This window comes from Oryctolagus cuniculus, chromosome X (genome assembly GCF_051225735.1).
Source record: "Oryctolagus cuniculus isolate XC-2025 breed Fujian yellow rabbit chromosome X, ASM5122573v1, whole genome shotgun sequence".
NCBI classification, from domain to species: Eukaryota; Metazoa; Chordata; class Mammalia; order Lagomorpha; family Leporidae; genus Oryctolagus; species Oryctolagus cuniculus.
In genome coordinates, this window is record NC_142888.1 from 83,587,161 (window position 1) to 83,609,609 (window position 22,449).

The window sequence follows — 22,449 nt, forward strand, 5'->3', positions numbered from 1 at the left end:
ACACACTTACATTAACTTTTTGAAGTCACCTCTATGCATGGATTTAAAAAAAAAAATTTGCACCAAAGTGAACATCTTTTAATTACAGTTTCTATGAACTTTTTGAAGCTCCTTTGTAATGCCTTTGCCTCTTTCTGCATATATATTGCTCCTCCTGCTTGGAAGGCTGTCAGCACCAACTCCCTTTGTAACTCCGTTCATGTGGCCTATAGTTTTTTTATGTTAAACCCAGACAGGCTTCGCTCTTCCTCTCTTGCTCCCTCCCATGGAGTCTGGGTTTAGGTAATCCTCTCTTTCTTCCTCTATCTCGGATACCTTAATCATATAACTTTTTCTCTGCATTACCATTATCTGTTTTATTTTAAGATTTATTTATTTACTTGAAAGTGAGAGTTACACAGAGAGAGAAGGAGAGGCAGAGAGAGAGAGAGAGAGAGAGAGAGAGAGAGAGAGAGGTCTTCCATCTGCTGGTTCACTCCCCAAATGATCGCAACTGCTGGAGCTGCACCAATCCAAAGCCAGGAGCCAGGAGCTTCTTCCGGGTCTCCCACACAGGTGCAGGGGCCCAAGGACTTGGGCCATCTTCTACTGCTTTTCCCAGGCCATAGCAGACAGTTGGATTGGAAGTGGAGCAGCTGGGACATGAATCGGTGCCCATATGGGATGACGGCACTGCAGGTGGTGGCTTTACCCGCTACACCACAGCAGCGGCTTCACCGTTATCTGTTAATACCTGTCTCTCCAAGATCATGGCATGGAGGAGAAAAGTGGGCATATAAGAAACTATAATAATCATAATAACATGAGTAATAGAGTGTGAATGTCATATCAGGCCTTGTTATAAGAATTTGTTGTATGTCAACACATGTAATCCTCATGACACTGTGAAGTGAGCAGTGGTTGCTGAAATTTAATCAACAGCATCTGGTGATGGACTGAATGTGGGGACAGATAAGGAGGAGTCTCAGTGATTTCCAGATTGCTTTTCTTTTAAATATTTATTTATTTATTTGAAAGTCAGGGTTACACAGAGAGAAGAGGAGAGGCAGAGAGAGAGGTCTTCCATCCACTGGTTCACTCCCCAAATGGCCACAACGGCTGTAGCTCTGCCGATCTGAAGCCAGGAGCCAGGTGCCTCCTCCAGGTCTCCCACATGGGTGCAGGGGCCTAAGGACTTGGGCCATCCTCCACTGCCCTCCCAGGCCACAGCAGAGAGCTGGATCGGAAGTGGAACAGCCGGGACTCAAACCAGCCTCCATATGGGATGCCAGCACGGCAGGCCACCAGCTACACCACAGCGCCGGCCCCTCCAGATTTCTGATTGAAGCAAGTGGGTGAACAGTGGGAAGAGTAAATAATTTTGCTCAGGATGGGGGAAAAAACGTTCAGTTTTGGGGTTTACCATTCCTTTTCCATTCTTTCATCACTGATGTTTCCAGAAGCTTCAGAAATAATATGAGTAATACGTTTTTTTTTTTCCCTCTGATTGACAGGCAATTGGAAACACTGTCCATCTCAGAAGAGCAGAATAATCCTGCAGTACCTCCTCATTGGCTTTCTGGAAGCAGGAGGGCTATGTTCCTGGGACCCTGGCCTTTTCCTCACCTTATGCACTGGTTTGTGGCTCTCAGCAGATTGCCAGGACACCATGGCCTTGCATCCTCCAAGTTCCTGTGGTGCTTGTGCCTCTTGGCTCTCACGTCTCTCATGCAGCAGGTGCAAGCCCTCCCCTACAAAATAGGGGTGATAGGCCCTTGGGCTTGTGATCCATTGTTCTCAAAGGCCCTTCCTGAGGTTGCTGCTCAGTTAGCCATTGAGCGGATCAACCGGGACCCATCGTTTGATCGGGTTCACACTTTTGACTATGTGATTCTCAATGAAGACTGCCAGACTTCGAGAGCCCTCTCCAGTTTTATTTCCCACCACCAGATGGCCTCAGGATTTATTGGACCTGTCAACCCTGGCTACTGTGAGGCAGCCTCGCTCCTGGGAAAGAGCTGGAACAAAGGGATTTTCTCTTGGGCTTGTGTGAATTACGAATTAGACAATAAGAATAGTTACACGACCTTTGCTCGGACACTCCCTTCTCCCATCCGGGTGCTTGTAACTGTCATGAAATATTTCCAGTGGGCTCATGCTGGAGTCATTTCCTCAGATGAAGACATTTGGGTGCACACAGCCAATCAAGTCGCAAGTGCTCTTCGGAGCCACGGCCTACCTGTAGGGGTCGTCCTGACCACAGGACAAGATAGCCAAAGCATTCAGAAAGCTCTTCAGCGGATCCACCAGGCCGACAGAATTCGCAGTGAGTGCTTTCTCCCGGCTGAGGTTTAAATGTTGCTTCAGCGAAAGACATTACAATCTCCCAAATGTTTCCTATCCTCACTTCCTGGGTTAGTGCCTTCTTCCCGCGTGCTTTATGCATTCTCTCTCCTTCACTCACGCTCAGACCTCTTGACTATCATGCTTGAACAGCATCTGCTTTTTTTTTAAAAAAAAAATTATTTATTTATTTGAAAGTCAGAGTTACACAGAGAGAAGAGAGGCAGAGAGAGAGAGAGAGAGAGGTCTTGCATCTGATGGTTCACTCCCCAATTGGCCACAGAGTATGGAGCTGCACCGATCCGAAGCCAGGAGCCAGGAGCCTCCTCCAGGTCTCCTATGCAGGTGCAGGGGCCCAAGGACTTGGGCCATCTTCTACTGCTTTCCCAGGTCATAGCAGAGAGCTGGATCAGAAGTAGAGCAGCCGGGACTCCAACCGGTGCCCATATCGGATGCTGGTCCTGCAGGCGCTGGCCCCGAACAGCACCTGTTTTGTGGACTGAACAAAGGTACAGAAGAACTCTGGTTCAAATGCCCTTGGGTGCCAGTGCCTGTTTCACTACCTGTGTGGAGAAGAATAGCACTAAAAGCACTGTCACCATCCTCTCTTCCTTTATGTCCTTGGTAGTTTCAGACCAGCCCATAGAGGATGTTCTTAGGGTTTCATATCATGTGCTTTTTTCACTGAGGAGGGCTGTCCCCTTGACCCATTCTGGGTGCTTTCTTTCATGTGTCAGCACATCTCACTTAGAATCTGTCTTCTCTGCACTGCAAAATGCTGCCCCTTGGCCGGCGCCGCGGCTCAATAGGCTACTCCTCCACCTGTGGTGCCGGCACACCAGGTTCTAGTCCCAGTTGGGGCGCTGGATTCTGTCCCGGCTGCTCCTCTTCCAGGCCAGCTGTCTGCTGTGGCCTGGGAGTGCAGTGGAGGATGGCCCAAGTGCTTGGGCCCTGCACCCCATGGGAGACCAGGAGGAAGCACCTGGCTCCTGGCTTCGGATCGGCGCAGCGCGATGGCTGTAGTGGCCATTTTGGGGGGGTGAACCAATGGAAGGAAGACCTTTCTCTCTGTCTGTCTCTCACTGCCTAACTCTGCCTGTCAATAAATGAATAAATAAATAAATAAAATAAAAAAATGTTGCCCCTCACAAGACCGAGCTTTTGTTTCCCCTGCAGAACACAGACACAGCTAGTTGCTATGGAGGACACCTAGATGATACATGAAAGCATATTGAAAAGAGAAAAAGGTTACTTATGGTATGTTAACCCATGTAATTCTTATAACACTGAGAGGTGGGCCTCAATGTTCACATTTCCCCTTCCAATGGTAAGTTTTATGTTGAAAGGTGAGTTTTGCAGAGATGCAAGACAAAGTTGAAGGGAAGGACTTGACTCCCTCAAGCTACCATCACTAAGCCAAGTTGGGCAGACTTAGGGGAAAGGGAGGCTCCTCCTGGACCCTTTGAATCGAATCTCTTTCACTTATAGTATGACATGCCCCTGTGACACTTAGTTTTGCTTTTTATTTTATTCCAATTTTGTAAAGCTCCACTTTGTCTTCCTCTGCAATTGGCAGTGATTCGTGGGACCACTGCTTATTTCCCCACTGCAGCCACTCTGCCACAGTAAGACAGATAGCTCAGACTATTCATCAAACTGAATGCGTCTAGGGTTCATCCTGGTCCCAGTCATTTCCTTAACATAACAACCGGCTTGTTAGAGGATGGTCCGGCTTAGGCCTGGCCTACAACCAGAAGCCCATTTGAAGTTTTAAGTGTCTCCAATATTGGACTTTAATTATGATCATTATGGGAGGATGAGGGCAAGAGTTTCTAGTTCCAGGAACTACAAGAGTCTGCTTCCAGCTTCAGTCTGCAAAGTCCTGTAATGTTAAGCAATCAGAGTGGCTCTGAGTCCTTCATAATAGAGCTCCGTACTTTCAAAGCAGAGTACAGAATTATTTTTAAAGATATAAAGCCATTTCCAGAGAGGAATCAGGCCAGGAACAGGATAACTTATCTAGTATCATAACTTTATAACATGTTACAAAGCTTCCTGAAGCCCCGTGTCCCCTGCAAGTTTACATTCCATGAGTGTTTCACATCCCACCCATTCTAAATAGTGCACTTTGAAATGTCATTTTGACCTCTACCATGCAATGTTAAATAAATCCAGGTCCTGAAACTCTGGGCTGTCAGACTGAGAGGAATTAGGATTGAGTGCTCACCACCCACAACCCCTTTGAGGCAAGGAGGGAGCAAATGTACATATCGCCCTACCATTTGCAAGTCATTACTTTAGGTGCGGGCTTCTCACTCTGGCTGCGCACTAGAATTACCTGGACACATTTAAATGACTAGTGCCAGAGTGCCACCTCCAGAGAGCCTGGCTGAATTGCTCTGCGGTGGGGCTCCAGCAAACATATTTGAAATAGCTTTCCAGGTGCTTGTAAAGTGTGGCCAGAGTTGAGAACCGCTGCTTTGAGTTCAGGAAAATGCTCTTCACTTTAAATTACCAATCATTTTTATCTCAGCATGATTTTGGTTAGTCGGATTATTTTCTTTCAAACACTGTGGATGAACCCACTATAGGAATGGAAATTATGTAACTGGGAAAGACAAAAAAAAAGCTAAGACAGGATGGTTATGGAGCAAAGGCGGACTCTGGGTAGTGAAGAGAGAAACAGCAAATGGAGGAGGGACTGAGAAAGGGATAAAACGGAATGAAGGTAAAACTCTGCATTCTAGTTGTCTTCGGGTTTCTGACCAAACATAGGCAGATTCAGATGAGGCATGCTGAGACCTAAGTGACATGAGTCAGAGTATTGGTGAAAGTGGGGGCAGGGACACTGAGATGTTGGTTAGGCTGTGACCTTAGTATAGCTTAACGTGTACCATTAAACATTAAAAGCAGTGTGTAGTACCTACGGTTGCTATAGCCAATTGTGACTAGTGAGCGAGGTGCAGCAATAGGAGTTGTGGAGGAGAAGTGAATATTAAGGCTTTGTCCTTGTTTTCTGCTTGATTATCCATTTGAAACAGTGCCCCAGCCAGTGAAAATAGAAAAAGCAAGGTCCAGAGAATGAATAAAAGTAAGCAGAGGGGCTGGTGTTGTGGTGTAGTGGGTAGAGCCACTGCCTACAATGCCGGCATCCCATATGGGCGCCAACTCATGTCTGATCTAGCTCCCTGCTAATGGCCTGGGAAAGGAAGTGGAAGATGGGCCAACTATTTGGGCCCCTGCCACCCAAGTGGGAGACCTGGATGAAGCTCCTGGCTCCTGGCTTCAGCCTGGCCCAGCACTGGCTGCTGTGGTCATCTGGGGAGCAAACCAGCAGATGGAAGTTTCTTTCTCTCTGTCTCTCCCTCTCTCTACATAACTATGAATTTTAAAATAAATAACTAAATCCTTAAAAAATAGCAGAGTGTCAGGGCTGTAGCCTAGTGGCCTAGGATTCAGGGAAAATCTCCGGTCCAATTAGCTAATTGAAGATTTGATGAGAAACCAAGCCAGAAGCCAATGACTATGGATTTGGCCAGCATAGCACCGAGGAAGATTGCAATACACCAGGCAAAATACATAGAAGACCAAATCTCTGGCTGAGTTTCTAGCTCCTCCCAACTGGTGGGAGTAAGGTGTTAGCCAAGTAGTCCTATCATCTATTTTGATTAATCACTAATAAGGCACTATGTTTTTATGTGACCTCTACTGAGAAGGACTGGCAAATGCAGGACCTGACCTCTCTCCCATGCTGCAGACTGTGAGGATACTTCTAAACACTGTGGTCCTTGAGCAAACCTTCAGAGAAAGACCCTTCATAATGTACAAAATACAGTGCAAAGGGACCCCTTATAATGGAGAAGCTTGGCAATATTTGGAAGTAATAGAAATAGTTGGAAGATTCCTTTGATCTGATCTGTTCATAGTAGTGTTGATGGCTTTGCCAGGTGTCAGTAACAGTGATGGTGGTGCTAAAAGGAAGGGAAGAGAAGAGCAGCCCATGACTGGCTGGAATGTCACTTCCTTGTGTTATACATGAATGTTTCCCATGAGGAAATATCGCTGACACCTTATTGGTGTCAGAGGAAAGGGTCTTTCTTTCTTCTTTTATTTTTGCTTTTAAAGATTTATTTATTTGAAAGGCAGAGTTACAGAAAGAGAGAGAGAGAGATAGAGAGAGAGATAGATCTTCCATCTGCTGGTTCACTCTGCAAGTGGTTGCAGCAGCTGGAGCTGGGCCAGGCTGAACCCGGGAGCTTCTCTCTGGTCTTCCCACATGGGTTTAGGGGCCCAAGCACCTGCGCCATCCTCCACTGCTTTCCCAGGCCATACCAGAGAGTTGGATTGGAAGTGGAGCAGCCAGGACTTGAACTGGCACACATATGGGATGCCAGCACTGCAGGCTGCAGCCTTACTCACTATGCCACAGCGCCAGCCCCTAGAGGAAGGGTCTTTCTTAGAAACAGGTCTAAGTTATCCTTCCATAATACCAAGGAAATGATATATTTAGTGGTAATTGTACTAATAACAGTAATAATAGCTGCGGGTCCTTGGGAAGGTAACCAGCAGAGATATTATTAGATACTATCACAGAGACAATGAAAGCAACCATAATTCAATACTGCATTCTATAGTTTACAAGGCGTTTTCATGGAGTTTATTATTTAACCCTTGAGATTACTCAGGAGATGGGATGGGTGTTTTCTTCCAAGTTTTATAGTAACTATGAGTTTCACAGTAACAAGCAGGTAGGTGTAGGCATTATTAACACCAAAGAATGAGGTAAATAGTCGCAGAGCAGGGAATTCAGTCATTTCCCTTTAACCTTGGGAGCAGTAACTATCTTCATCATGAACAAAGTTGAACAGGAGAGATACTAATGAAAGACAAAGGCATCAACCTCCTATCAAGGCTGCTGTGTATAGTTATGTAGGTTGTGCCCTCCACAAGAGAATTTAGCTGAGTGGGCTTGAGGGCCAAAACCCACTCTGCTCTCTACTCTTCAGCAATGAATCCCGTTGCAGGTTTTTGTTCGATGGCACAAAAGAGCACCCATTTACCAAGCAGAGCACCTGTGGGATTACAGTCACCTAGAAGGGGTTGTTTTTCTAATTTCTACGAAGGCCAGTAGGAGACCCTACTACAGCTGTCTTGATTATTGCAAATGATTATTTCAAGTCCTTCTGTCTTTTCCTCATCTTTTGCCTATCAGTCCTATGCTTGACTGACTGTAACAACCTTTCAGTTTAAGCTGACCGGGATGTCAGACCATTTTAGGCTTCCATTAAATCCATCTAAATTGCAAAGACTTTATTACAATATGAGGATGATGAGTAAACATGACAAAGTCAGAATGGTCTTCTTATGTTCTTCCAAAATTAAATAGCTCTTCTTCTTTTGTTCTTCCAAAATTAGATAGCTCATTATTATCTTATTACCAGGGACTTGGCTAGTTTCTTCCCATGTATAGAACATTGTTGTACATAAAAAAAATAATAATGACAATACCTAATACATATTGACAGCTTATTATGTGCTAGTAATTTTTCAAGGGCTCTCTATGGACCATTCATTCAATTATTTCAATAACGAGATAACGTAAGGCCAATGATTGTTTACCCACTTTATGGATGAGACATTTGAAGCGAAAAGGTATTTAATAATTCACCTATTGTAACATAGCTAGTGAAAGGTAGGCTAGGATATATATGCAGTTGGTCTAAAGCAATGGCTCTCAAATTTATGTGTGCATTAGAATTCTTTGGAGGGCTTGTTAAAATAGAGTTTTGGGTCATTTCCCTCAGAATTTCTGATTCAGGAAGACCAGGGTAGGGTCTCAGAATTTGAATTTCTAGCAAGTTCCCAGATATTACTGCTGATGATGATCTGGAGACTAGGTTTTAAGAACCAGCAGTTGGGGTGGCTGTGACACAGTTGGTAAAGCCACCCACCATCTGTGATGCCACCATCCCATATGGGCGCAGGTTCAAGTCCCAGCTGCTCTACTTCTTATCCAGCTCCCTGCTAATGCACCTGGGAAAGCAGCAGAAGATGGTTCAAGTGCTTGGGCCCCTGCACCCATGTGGGAGACCTAGATGAAGCACCTGGCTCCTGGCTTTGGCCTGGCCCAGCCCTGGCCGTTGTGGCTACTTGGGGAGATAACCAACGGATGGAAGATTCTCTCTCTCTCTGTAACTCTGCCTTTCAAATAAATAAATATATCTTTAAAAGAACTAAGGCAGACCTGTGCTCTACTGCCTACTGTCCTCTAGAGGTATGCTCCTAAAGTGTACTCACTTGAGACTGCCTGTTCTGCATATGGCAGACAATTCAGCTCTTCTGCTGATCTTTTTAAACTTTTGGGTGCACTGTTGACATTTTTTTTAAGTGCCTCAAGATTTCAAGTGTCTTCCCTGTTTTCCTACAGTAATAAAAGTAATGATACTGATAACATTATGACTAAGAGCCTTAGTGTTGATAGGAAATTTGGTATAGGATTTAGTGTAGATAAATGCAAATAAATATAATGGTAAAAAAGCTTCCTTTTTAAACTAAAGTGTGCATTATTAATGATCAAATTATTCAAGACTCATCACATGAGGAAATTTCTAAACATCTAAGATTCCTGCATTTAAAAGGCCTCGTCTGTAATTAGCAGCTTAGGAAAAGCTAGAGAAAACATATGTTGAAAGCTGTTGAGAAATAGTAAAAACCTATCTTGGGGCTGGCGCTGTGGTGCAGTAGGTTAATCCTCTGCCTGCAGTGCTGGCATCCCATATGGGCGTCGGTTCTAGTCCCGGCTGCTCCTCTTCCAGTCCAGCTCTCTGCTATGGCCTGGGAAAGCAGTAGAAGATGGCCCAAGTGCTTGGGCCCCTGCACCCGTGTGGGAGACCAGGAAGAAGCACCTGGCTCCTGGCTTTGGATTGGCGCAGCTCCAGCCATTGCAGCCATTTGGGGAGTGAACTGATGGAAGGTAGACCTTTCTCTCTGTCTCTCCCTCTCACTGTCTGTAACTCTACCTCTTATATAAATAAATACAAAATAAAAAAAAGCCTATCTCAAGAAGAATAGCAATGGGGCTGGTGCTGTGGTGCAGCAGGCTAAAGCCCCTGCCTGCAGCTCTGGCATCCCATATGGGTGCCAGTTCAAGGCCCGGCTGCTCCATTTCTGATCCAGCTCCCTGCTAATGTGCCTGGGAAAGCAGCAGAGGATGTCCTTGGGCTTCTGCACCCATATGGGAGACCCAGAAGAAGCTTTTGGCTCCTGGCTCCTGGCTTCGGATTGGCACAGCTCTGGTTACTGTGGCCATTTGGGGAGTGAACCAGCAGATGGAAGACTTCTCTTTCTCTTTCTCGGTCTCTACCTCTCTCTGTAACTCTGATTTCAAATAACTAAAATAAATCTTTATTTTTAGAAGAATAGCATTTTTTTTAAAAGAATAGCAGTGTCAGGGAAATAAATAAATAAATTTATTTATCAAAAATCCATAAGCTGATGCTGATGAAACAGCCATTGAGTGTGCCATATATGCCTGCCACCATGTTGAACTACTTGGACTAGTCCAATACTGATAATAGTTAAATAAGTGGTGGCCTGAGAACTTCAGACTAAACTGATACAGACAACCACACATCACTCAGTGCAGTGTTCTTAAAATAAACTTTGAAAAACTATTGCCCTGAATAAGATTTGGGGGTAGGGACTGAGAAACATATACATTCCAGAACCTTCTACCTCCTCCTCCTCCTTTTTCAAAGATTTATTTATTTATTTAAAGTACAGAATGACAGAAAGAGAGGGAGAGGCACAGAGAGCAAGAGATCTTCCACTGCTGGTTCACTCCTGGCTTCAATGGCCGGGGTTGGGCCAGGCTGAAGTCAGGAGCCAGAATTTCATCTGGGTCTCCTATGTGGGTGGCACAGGCCCAAGCACTTGGGCCATCTTCCACTGTTTTCGCAGGTGCATTATTAGCAGGGAGCTGGTTTGGAAGCAGAACAGCTGAAACTTGAATTGATGATCCAATATGGGATGGGAGTGTGGCAAGCAGTGGCTTAACCAGCTGTGCCACAACACAGACAACCTACTCTCTTCTTATGCAGCCATGTTATACAGTGTGTGGTAGAAAATTGAGAGGAAGAGAGAATGAATCTACATCTTTCACAATATGACCAGATGGGTGTGAATTCTTAGGGAATGTGAGACTTGGGATAAATCTGTATGCCTTCCTCCTTTTTCCTCTCCCCACTCTTTCAACAATTGCTGAAATGAGATGGATTAAAATGAATCCCAGTCACAAGTAATGTCACAAAATGGTTAAAATGAAGAGTAGGAACAGTAAGAGGGGATTCCTGTAGATTGGGAGCAACACTGATGGCTCACAAATATCGATATGGCTCTTGCTGCCTTCATCACTAGCTATTAGAAACATTTCCACTGGTGCCATGGCTCAATAGGCTAATCCTCTGCCTGCGGCACCGACACCCTGGGTTCTAGTCCCAGTCGGGGCGCCAGATTCTGTCCCGGTTGCTCCTCTTCCAGTCCAGCTCTCTGCTGTGGCCCGGGAAGGCAATGGAGGATGGCCCAGGTCCTTGGGCCCTGCACCCGCATGGGAGACCAGGAGAAGCACCTGGCTCCTGGCTTCGGATCAGCGCGGTGCGCTGGCCATGGCGGCCACTTGGGGAGTGAACCAACGGCAAAGGAAGATCTTTCTCTCTGTCGCTCTCTCTCACTGTCCACTCTGCCTGTCAAAAAAGAAAAAAAAAGAAACATTTCCATCTCACAAGGTGAATGGCAGAGCCCCATTTCCTCCCTGGAGGACTCTATAGCCAGTAATCTGTGAAAAATAAAGGAGATTTGCCTTCTGAGAAACATAGTCATCTATGTCAAGGAAATATTGGATTGAAAGTTTCCATGTGGGAAGAGAAAGAGGAGCTGTGCAACTTGGGAATTAACTTCTTCCATAATCTAATGTTTTCTGCTGTTGGTGTTGAGGGTGAAAGAGAGAGTATTTGACAGCTTGCCACAGTTGGTAGCACAGTATGGAGACTGCTGGGCAGCTTTGTGTGGGGCTCAGACATCTCAGAGAAAGGGCTAATATCATACCATGGTGGCATGTGATCTCAGAAGGGTGTATTTCCTGGTTCTTATTTTGGCTATAAAGAGGCTTGACTGTTAACAATCAGGATGGAAACCTAAATATTGGTATTATTCAGTTACCACCTGTTGACTCAGGCCTTCTCTAGGATTTAAGGTTTCTGTACACTAATCCTTTCCTAACAACAACTTACAGGGCAAGTCCCATTTTAATGAATGTAATTTTGAGATAATAAAGCTATTTAATAAAATCATCTTTTCAAAACAGATGCATCCACAAATCCCTCTTCATGAAGCACACACTCTATTAAATTAAGATGCTATTGTTTGAACTCAATATTTATGCTTTCTACTTTCATTGTGTTCAGAGGTAAGTTGTTGCCAGGCAGAAAATAGAAGAGCCCATGATCATTCCCTCTTGAATCTTACATTTCTTCATCTATAAAATGAGGGAGACAAGATGGAACACATAGTCTCACTTTGAAATGTCATCAGTGTGGGTCAATGACAGAATAATGAAAAGGCATAACCCAGATTAAGGCAAGGTCTTGGACATAGTTAATGACACCAGGCATTAAAAACAAGCATGGCGGCATTTACCTGCCCTGCAAATATCACTTGGCAGTTGCTCCTCCATCCTAACAATCCAAATATGTCCATGTCTCACACTGCAAGGAACCTACAAAAAGCACAAGCTCTTCTCCTGAAGAATCTGTTGGCTTGCAAATGTCCATTTAAACAATATTTACTGTGTGCATAATATGTACCAGGATATGGAGATAAATAAGAAACCATCCCCGATCTTAAGAAGCTCATAATTTCACAGTAGAAGCCGACAAAAATAAGGCAATGAATTTTGTAAGTGCCACGTTAGAATTTGGTTTAGGGCACAGTGGAACATCTAATGCAGTGTTCCAAACCTGTTTTCCTGGAAAGCCATCTGACAGATGGAGCTTTGAGTTCAGAAAGCTTAGTGAATGAGTGCTTTCAATGATGGAGGTAGAAATGGGCAGAAAGACTTGGACAACGATGTGGTCAAAACAAAGACCTCTTCTAGTCCCAAGAGGAGAAGGGATGGCTCTGAAGAGTTGTCCCGAGTTGAGATAGGAGTCTGGGACTTTCTGTCTCCATGTTGACCAATCACAATGCGCAGGCTCAGTGTGAAAATAATTGTTGAACAGCCCGCTCTTCAGTGGACAAAAGCCCTCATTTGTAGTGTTTGCTGATTCCCATAGTGTAATCACTCCCATCATGGCCAATTTCTAGCTACTAACATGATGCTAACTGTTTCACAGAATTCCAGAAAATTCAACCACAGGCTCTTGTGATCTAGCACAAGGTGGCTCTAGCACATTACTAAAAGGATGTGGCCTCGGGACAGGAGGCTGTCCTCAGCTGAGAACAATTCATGGAGACTAGCAACTCTCAGCTGCTAACACCCCCAGCAGCTAGAGGAATGAGTGCTTCAGCTCTGAAGTGTGGATGTGGGTGGCACACCAGGAAAAGATCCACCACACTTAGTGTTTGTTAAAATATTTGCTGTATTTTAACCAACACAAAACACTCATTTATACTAACCATTTTCCTGAAGTAAATTCATTTTTGTATCTCTTTAAGTAAATTACATGGAATTGTATATCTGTTGGATAACATCGACCATGTCATTTAGTCTCTGCTTTTGCAGAATGAATGATACTAATACTGACCTACTCATCAAGAATTCTGTTGGATGAACTAGCTGACTAAGTGAAACCCATGCCTTAACTCATTTTTCCCCCCAACGGACCTGTAGATTGGACCAATTTGACCAACCTGATTCATTTTCTTTAATGATTTATTTATTCTTATTTATTTGAAAGGCAGAGTTACAGAGAGAGGAGGAGAGATGACAGAGAAGTCTTCTATCCCCTGGTTCACTCCCCAAATGGCCACAATGGCCGGGGATGGGCCAGGCAGAAGCCAGGAGCTTCCTCTGGGTCTCCCACGTGGGTACAGGGGACCCAGTACTTGGACCATCTTCCACTGCTTTCTCAGGCTCATTAGCAGGGAGCCGAATTGGAAGTGGAGCCGTGAAACATGAACTGATGCCTATATGGGATGCCAGCACTGCAGGCAGAGGCTTAACCTTCTGTGCCACAGTGCTGGCCCCTAAACTTAACTTTTAAAAATGATTTACTTATTTATTTATTTGAAAGTCAGAGTTACACAGAGAGAGAAGGAGAGGAAGAGAGAGAGAGAGAGAGAGAGAGAGAGAGAGAGAGGTCGTCCATCCGTTGGTTCACTCCCCAGTTGGCCACAATGGCCAGAGCTGCACGGATCTGAAGCCAGGAGCCAGGAGCTTCTTCTGGGTCTCCCATGTGGGTGCAGGGGTCCAAGGACTTGGGCCATCCTCCACTGCTTTCCCAGGCCATAGCAGAGAGCTGGATCGGAAATGGAGCAGCCAGGACTCAAACTGGCGCCCATATGGGATTTCAGCGCTTCAGACCAGGACGTTAACCCATTGTGCCACAGTGCTGGCCCCTAAATTTATCTTTTAATTCCATTTTTGTATGAACATTTTGAAAGATCCTATATTTTGAAGGAGGTAATCATTATTTGAAAGCTCACATTATGCTATATTATGCGTGTAGTATATTTAAATCAACTTAATAAGTTACTAGTTATACATTAAAATATACAAAGAATACCAACTGTACCTTAAAAGGGAAACTTTCTGGGAGTAGTTAACAGGTGTAAAGGAGATTTCTGAAAATAGATGAAGCAATATGGAAATGCCAAAGACTAGTAATTGATGGTAGTTAAGCACACTTAGTTCCTGAGATTACAAGTTCCATGTAAGCACGTATAATTAATATTTTCCAATGGCAATAGGACTTTTGCCATTGGAATGGAGCTCAGAATCCTTTTCAAACATTATCAAATTAAACTACTCAATGTACCTGTGAGATGCATTGGAATCTGCATTTTAAAGATGTGGACATTGAAGCACAAGTGAGCATGAACTAAACTCTTAGCATGGCAAAGAAGGAATTGGATCTAAGACTTTGAGTTTCAGGATCTAGCTGCCATTCTTCAACCATGGCCCCCTCTAATCCACTCTATTCTACTTTAGCCTTGCCAAACAACATAGTTTCATAAGTCTAGAAAGAATTAAAGTGAGTGCAAAGTAATTCCAATTGCAGAGAAGTTAGATTTTTAAAAGTTGAACAAAGTATTCATAATATTAATAGCATTTATTGTCTATAATGTTCTTGGAAAGGGTGGGACTAATTGGTTAAAATCTATTGGAGTGCATGTTTGTAGGAAGTAGACAATTACAAGTGATCGTGGCTACGGGAATCTCTCCCACCCTTCCCTTCTATCCTTATTCTGAGGTATGATAGCAGCCGCTATTTATTGAATGATATGCACAAAGCCCTATTATGCGAATTGTCTCCTTCATTCATCATTTACCATCCCATGAAGTACATATTGTTATCTCCATTTTATGGATGAGGCATAGAAAAGTTAAGTAATTTACCCAGGGGTATAAAACTAATAAATGGCAGTGTTAGGATATAAACCTAGCTCTTCCAACCCAAAACCTCTTTATTATGCTACCTACCATTTATTATAGCAATTCTTGTTCCTGTTTACTGTTAGGTTCTGTAGCCTGCAGAAATGTCTCTCTTGTTCCTGTGCCCAATTCAGAGTTCCTGAGCATACTTCAACCTCAGCTCATGACCCCAATATCTTTTTTAGAGAAATCTAATTATCAGAGAGAAAGGGAAAATGAGAGCAAGAGAGAGTGAGCTCCCTCTCCCATCTTCTGGTCCATTCCCAAAATATCCAGTGCAAAAACTCGATCCAGGCCTACCACTTGGTTGGCAGTACCCCAATCACTTAAGCCATTACTGCTACCTCCCAGGGTCTGCATTAGCAGGAAGCTGGAGTTAGGAGCTGGAACTGGGTATTTTACTTGGGAACTTGGAAATGGGATGCTGGTATCTTAACTGCTAGGCTAAATGCTTGCCCCAGGATGTCAGCATCTTACTTATTTTGAAGGCAGAAGAGAGAAATCATTCACAAATTTGTTGAAACACACTTGTGCATTTCTTCCATCTGTAGATTTTTTTACACCTGTAGTATTTTACTAACATATTGCTGCTATAACCTTTTTGCTTTGTTGCTTTCAGTAATCATCATGTGTATGCATTCGGCCTTGATCGGGGGAGAGACTCAGGTCCAACTCTTGGAATGGGCTCATGATCTGAAAATGACTGATGGAACCTATGTCTTTGTTCCCTACGATGCCCTGCTCTACAGTTTACCTTATAAGCACACCCCCTATCAGGTCCTGAGGAATAACAGAAAGCTCCGAGAAGCCTATGATGCTGTGTTGACCATTACAGTGGAGTCCCAAGAAAAGACCTTCTATCAGGCCTATATGGAGGCAGCAGCTAGAGGCGAAATTCCTGAGAAGCTGGAGTCAGATCAAGTAAGTGGATACTCACAAGTGTCATGAGCTAAGAAACAGTTTGGCATAGTAAGTTTTTCCTGTCAACATCCTCTAGTCCATAGGCAACCCAATCAATAGCAGGCAACTACACACAAATTAAAAACACCTTTTGTTTGCAGGAAACATTTACAAAACAGACACACTGCTGGATTTTTTTTTATCTTCAGGCAACCTACAATGACAGTCTGTAGTCATAAAGAATAAATGAAATTTATTTAAGAAAAGGGAATAAAACTTTAATATGTACTGGTGCTGTTCAAGGGGGCTTAGTAAATAGAAGTCCTGCTTGTAATCCAAATACTGAACCAATTTAACCATAAAAAAGAGGTATACAACGAAATATCATCTTTTTTAAAAGATTTATTTGTTAATTTGAAAGTCAGAGTTACACAGAGAGAGGAGAGGCAGAGAGAGAGAGAGAGAGAGAGAGAGAGAGAGTCTTCTGTCTGCTGGTTCAGTCCCTAATTGGCCGCAATGGCCGTAGCTGCACCGATTCGAAGCCAGGAGCTTCGTCCAGGTCTCCCACATGGGTGCAGGGGCCTAAGGACTTGGGCCATCTTCTACTGCTTTCCAAGGCCATAGCAGAGAGCTGGACTGGAAGTGGAGCAGCTGGGTCTCCAACCGGTGTTCATATTGAGATGCCGGCACTTCAGGCCAGGGAGTTAACCCACTGCACCACAGCGCTGGCCCCAAAATATCATATTTATTACTGATAACGTTGGTAGGATTAAGCAGACTTCTCTGCATAGCTTCTGGCATTGCGGGACTACTAGAAGACTTGCCACACTATACATTAAAATATACAAGCTGGATGAACATAACAGAATACATAGTTCCTATAGGTAGCCTGCTCCCAAGAAAAACAGGATAAATGGACTGGGCTACACATGTGCTTTGTTCTCCTTTCAAACTAACCAGCCAGATGATGTCACTCCATTGTTGGAGGGAGGTGTAGGTGGGTCTAGAGAGGTCAGGAATTTTTCACTGGTAGAGCTATACTTATATGAAAGAAATCATTTGGAATGCAGGAAGAAGCACTCCCTTCTAATATATAAGAAACAATAGTTACATCTGGATGCATGTACAAGGGTATTTCAAGAAGTTCATGGAAAATAAAATTAAAAGATGTTAGTTTGGTACAAGAAAAATGTTAAATCATACATATCTTTTCACAATATACAACTCCATGAACGATTTGAGGATCCCTTGCATATACAACTTCAAAATGTTTTTGCATCAAAATGAACTTCTCTTTTAATTCCTTTTTCCATGAAGATTTTGAAGTACCCTCTGATGTATAGCCATATTTCAGATTCAGTTCATAGCCACTTAAGGCCTAGAGGGGGCAAAAAAGGAGACAGGGGGGAAAAAGTAGAGAAAAGAATGGGGAGCAAAGAAAACCAAAGAAGATAGGAATATGAGAGGAAGATGGTGAAGCAAAAGAAGTCAGTAGAAAAGTAAATATAGAGAGATGTCTCTAGAATAGAGGTGAGTCGAGAAAGAAGCCCTATTCAGAAGTGTTTAGAATGACATATAAATCAATTCAAAAGTTCTAACATTTGCTAGCATATCATATTAGTCATATTGCTTTTGGCCGCAAGCAACAGGTTACTTAACATAATGGCCTAAATAATAATTATTTTTCAAAATTTGGAGGTGGGAGCTCCAGGGTCCATTAATGCAGCAACTGATTGAGGTCATCAATGAACCATCTTACAAGCCATGGCAGATTAGCTTGCCCTTATGAGGTGGTTCTTCTCATGGTCCCAAGATGGCTGCCAAAATTCCAGACATCACATACAGGTGAAAATGTCCAGAGACGAAAATGGGGAGTTTCCACTTTGTATTTCTTTTTAAGAATGAAGAAATCTTTCCTACAAGTTCTCCAAATAGATTTCTTCATACACCTTCTTTGTCAGAATTGTGCACCAATTCATTGTCTAATAACCAGGAAAGAATAAAAATACTGCCATGATTGACCTTACAGCTGTTGAGGAAGTGCAAATAAAATTGGGATTCTATTAGCAAGGAAGAAGGCTATCAGGTAGGTGGTAAGCTATGTCTGATACACATTCTCCATGCTATTCTTTTTTTTTTTTTAAAGAAAAGATGTGTTTTATTTTTTTGATAGAATGTCAGTGAGAGAGGGAATGAGAGAGAGAGAGAGAGATCATCAGCCTGCTGGTTCAGTCCCAAGATGGCTGCCACAGCTGGGGCTGGGCAGGCCAAAATCAGGAGTCCAAAACTCCATCTGGATTGGCAGGGGCCCAAGGACTTGGGCCACATTCTGCTGCTTTCCCCGCTTCGCAGGGAGCTGGATAGGAAGTAGAGCATCAGGACTTGAACAGCACTCCTGTATGGGCTGCCAGCATCGTCACAGGTGGCTGCTTAACCTGCTTCACCACAAGGCTGGACCCTGTAACACTGTCCTTTTTTATGCAGCTTATATTTCTTTATCCTGTAGGCTGCTTCTCTGTATGAATAAGTGATTCAGGTAAACTTAATGCTTGCCTATCTCTTCCTGACTGGGTATTGATAGTAAAGACTTTTCTAATTATTAGTCTAATAAGAAGAGTGAATATGGCTGGCGCCACGGCTCACTAGGCTAATGCCTTGTGGCACTGGCACACCGGGTTCTAGTCCCGGTTGGGGCGCTGGATTCTGTCCCAGTTGCTACTCTTCCAGGCCAGCTCTCTGCTGTGGCCCAGGAGTGCGGTGGAGGATGGCCCAAGTCCTTGGGCCCTGCACCCTCATGGGAGACCAGGAGAAGCACCTGGCTCCTGGCTTTGGATCAGCACGGTGCGCCGGCTGCAGCGGCCATTGGAGGGTGAACCAATGGTAAAGGAAGACCTTTCTCTCTGTCTCTCTCTCTCTCACCGTCCACTCTGCCTGTCCAAAAAAAAAAAAAAAAAAAAAAAGAGTGAATAACAAAGATAAAAGTATTAGCAGTTCTGGATTTGAACTGAGTTAATACTCTACTATTAATCTCATGTTTATAATAAATCTCCTTTAGGAGACAAGTATGTAATTCAAAACAACTGGCCAAGTTTGTAAAAAAATTGCAAGAATTCCTCAAAATGCTAAGAATGGTTGGTCAAAGCAGTTGTTTGGTGGTATATTTATAGACAAGCAACCAGGTGGTGAATTTTTGTACTTGTAAGACAAAGACATGGTATCATATAAATATAGTCTAAGTCATCTTTCTATTTCAGTCGATCAAGGGTGGGAGGCAGATGAGTGTGTGTGCATTTGCGTGCTCCTGTGTGTGTGTGTGTATTTGTATGAGTAGATATATTGATTTTAAAAAAAAGAAAACCTCAGACATTCTACTCCTGATATTTGAACCATTCTCTTTGAGCTTGTGGAAAACATAAGGTAATTAAGGCAAAAAAAAAAAAAAAAGACGCCATTAGCTTGGTTGCTAGGCAGCCAGCACTCTGCTTTAGACAAGGAAATAGAAGTACAACAAAGAATCCAGAGTTTATATAAAAGCCTGTTTGGACCCAGTTTCTCCCCCACTTTGCAAGTGCCTCTGCTGGAGCTTTATAAACAAAGAGTGATAGATGGCAATACAATTATCTTCATGTCTCTGATAAACAAAACTCCCTTTCCTCTAAATTAACTTGCTCAAAGGTAGTCTTTTTTAACTTTATTTTTTAAGGAATACAAATTTCATAAATACAACTTTAGGAATATAGTTATTCTTCTCACCATATCAGCCCTCCCACCCCTCCTCCACCTCCTCCTCCCTGTCCCCTTGCCAGTCTCATTCTCCATTAAGATTCATTTTCTTTCTTTTTTTAAAAAAGATTTATTTATTTATTTGAAAGGCAGAGTTACACATAGAGAGAAGGAGAGGCAAAGAGAAAGAGAGAGAGATGTCTTCCATCCGCTGGTTTGCTCCCCAGATGGCTGCTATGGCCGGAACTGAGCCAATCCGAACCCAGGAGTCAAGAGCTTCTTCTAGGTTTCCCACATGGATTCAGGGGTCCAAGGGTTTAGACCATTTTCTACTGCTATCCCAGGCCGTAGCAGAGAGCTGGATCAGAAGAGGAGCATCTGGGACTCAAACCAGCGCCCACATGGGATGCTGGCACCTGGCACTGCAGATGGCAGCTTTACCCATTACACCATCATGCCGGCCTCAAGATTCATTTTCTTTGTACACAGAAGACCAACTCTATACTAAGTAGATTTCAACAATTTACACACACACTACACACACACACACAAACTGTTTGAGAACTGGTTTTACAGTTAACTCTCAATACAACTCATTGAGGACAGAGGTCCTGCATGGGGAGTTAGTGCATAGTGACTCTTGTTAACTTAAAAATTAACACTCTTTATGTATGATATCAGTGACCATCCAAGGCTCTCAAAATGAGTTGCCTGGGCTGTGGAAGCCTTTTGAGTCCACATACTCCATCAGTATTTGCACAAGGCCATAAGCAAAGTAGAAGTTTTCTCCTCCCTTTAGAGAAGAGTACATTCTTTGATGGCCACTTCTTTCCACTAGGGTCTCATTACTCACAGAGATCCTTCATGTCTTGGCTTTCCATGCATGAAATGCTCTCATGGGTCTTTTAGACAGACTAGGAAACCTTAAGGGCTGATTCTGAGGTCAGTGTGTTACTTAAAGCAATTGTGATTCTGAGTCTGCTGTGTGGACTGCTTCCCATGTTGGACATTCTCTCCTTTTTCATTCTATCTATTATTATTGCCGGGCACCTGATCCTATTTATATGATCACTTTAACACTTAATCCTATCGATATGTTCAGTTTAACACTTAATATGATCATTTTAACTATTAAGATGGCATTTTTACCATTAGGTTTAATGGGATTTGGAGTCCCATGACAGGTTTTTAAACTGTACCCTTAGAAGTAAGTTTGTAGGAATGCATGCAGAACTATACAGCTCTACAGTTACAAACTTCCTCCTCCTTCTCCTATTCCCAGTATTATTTCTTACTGAGATTTATTTTCAATAGATTTTATACACATATGATTAACTCTATGTTAAGTAAAGAGTTCAACAATTAACATGAAGAAAAAAGACAAAAATACAAAGAAAATGAAACAGTCAAGACAATGGCAGCTCCAGTAGAGCAGAAAGAGCATATGATAAGGAGTTAGGCGATCCTGGGTTTAAATTCCAGCTCACTCTTATTAGCTGTGTCCTTGGGCAAGTTACATAGACTTTTTGAGTCTGTTTCCCTATCTCTAGATAGGTTGGTAAGCTGTATCTTCTAGGATTACTGTGAATGTCAAACACATAACATGTATAAAGTGGCTAGCAGAGTACCTGGCTCACAGCCTCCTTCCTTTCTACTTCTTTGAGGTCAGGATGGCCTTATTGGTTGATGGTGATCTACATCTAAGTAGTAATCTGACTTCAGCTACCTACTCCAAAGTTTTCTGATTTATAACAATTTCTCAATATTTCAGCTTTCAAAATTATTTTGCTTTCAGAGTTTCAAATGGTATTTTCTCAGACCAGATTATGTGGTTCAATTTTTGCCTGTCCCTGTACTTCTGCTGGTTTTTCATTAGTCATTCCACAGGTGTCAACAACTATTTATTGAGCACCTGCCATGTGCTAGTCTTTATGGCTGAGCTCCAGAACAGTAAACATGGCAGACACGGTTTCTGCTGGTGGTGTGTTGGAGGCAATTCACAAAAGTTGATCATGTGCATTTATCTCAAGCTATGCATTTAGTGACATCACCCTGGTAGCTTCAAGTCAGTCATGGTAGGAGAAATTGACAAATAGTCACAGAAATTGACAATTAATACAAATATGATCCTTTCCCCTTTCTGTAGAAGTGTTGTTCACATTGCTCATTCCTCCCCTTATGGGGCTTCAATTTTAGGGACAGGGACTGGTAATAAGAGAGTAAACAAATGTATTAACAAGATGGCTGTGTTTCTACCTTGCCTAATAACTTTCAATGACATTAAAATTTCTGTATATGGGCTACATTGTCTATAGCAGTGATTTGTCATCTCTTAATTTATATCCTTGTGTTTTAAAAGATTTATTTATTTATTTGAGAGGTAGAGTTACAGAAAGAGAGAGGGAGAGACAGAGAAAGGTCTTCCATATGCTGGTTCACTCTCCAAATGGCCACAATGGCCAGGGCTGGGCTAATCCGATGCCAGGAGCCAGGAGCTTCCTCCAGATCTCCCACACCAGTGCAGGAACACAAGCACTTGGGCCATCTTCTACTGCTTTCCCAGGCCATAACAGAGAGCTGGATTGGAAGAGGAGCAGCCAGGACTTGAACCGGCACCCTCATGGGATGCTTTGCCTCAGGTGCAGGCTTAGCCCACCATGCCCCAGTGTTGGCCCTGATTCTTGCCTTTTTTTAAAAAAAAGTAATAAACACAAAAAAATTATAAAAGTGATCCATGCACATAGTTTTAAAAGTAAAGTAATGCTAAAAGAGAGTGAATGTTTAGCCTAGTGGACACATGGCATGCATCCCACATCAGAGTGTCTGGATTCAATGTCCACCTTTGGTTCCTGACT

General features: G+C 43.2%; 1 protein-coding gene across 1 annotated transcript in view; it reads left to right on the forward strand.

The window, feature by feature from the left end:
* Window positions 1-1,575: 1,575 nt before the first annotated feature.
* GUCY2F (guanylate cyclase 2F, retinal) overlaps window positions 1,576-22,449 on the forward strand; it is a 119,477-nt gene continuing 98,603 nt past the window's right edge. The window contains exons 1-2 of the mRNA XM_017349714.4: window positions 1,576-2,305; window positions 15,591-15,892. Coding sequence (XP_017205203.3) covers window positions 1,576-2,305; window positions 15,591-15,892 — 1,032 coding nt within the window. The remainder of the gene's footprint in view (window positions 2,306-15,590; window positions 15,893-22,449) is intronic.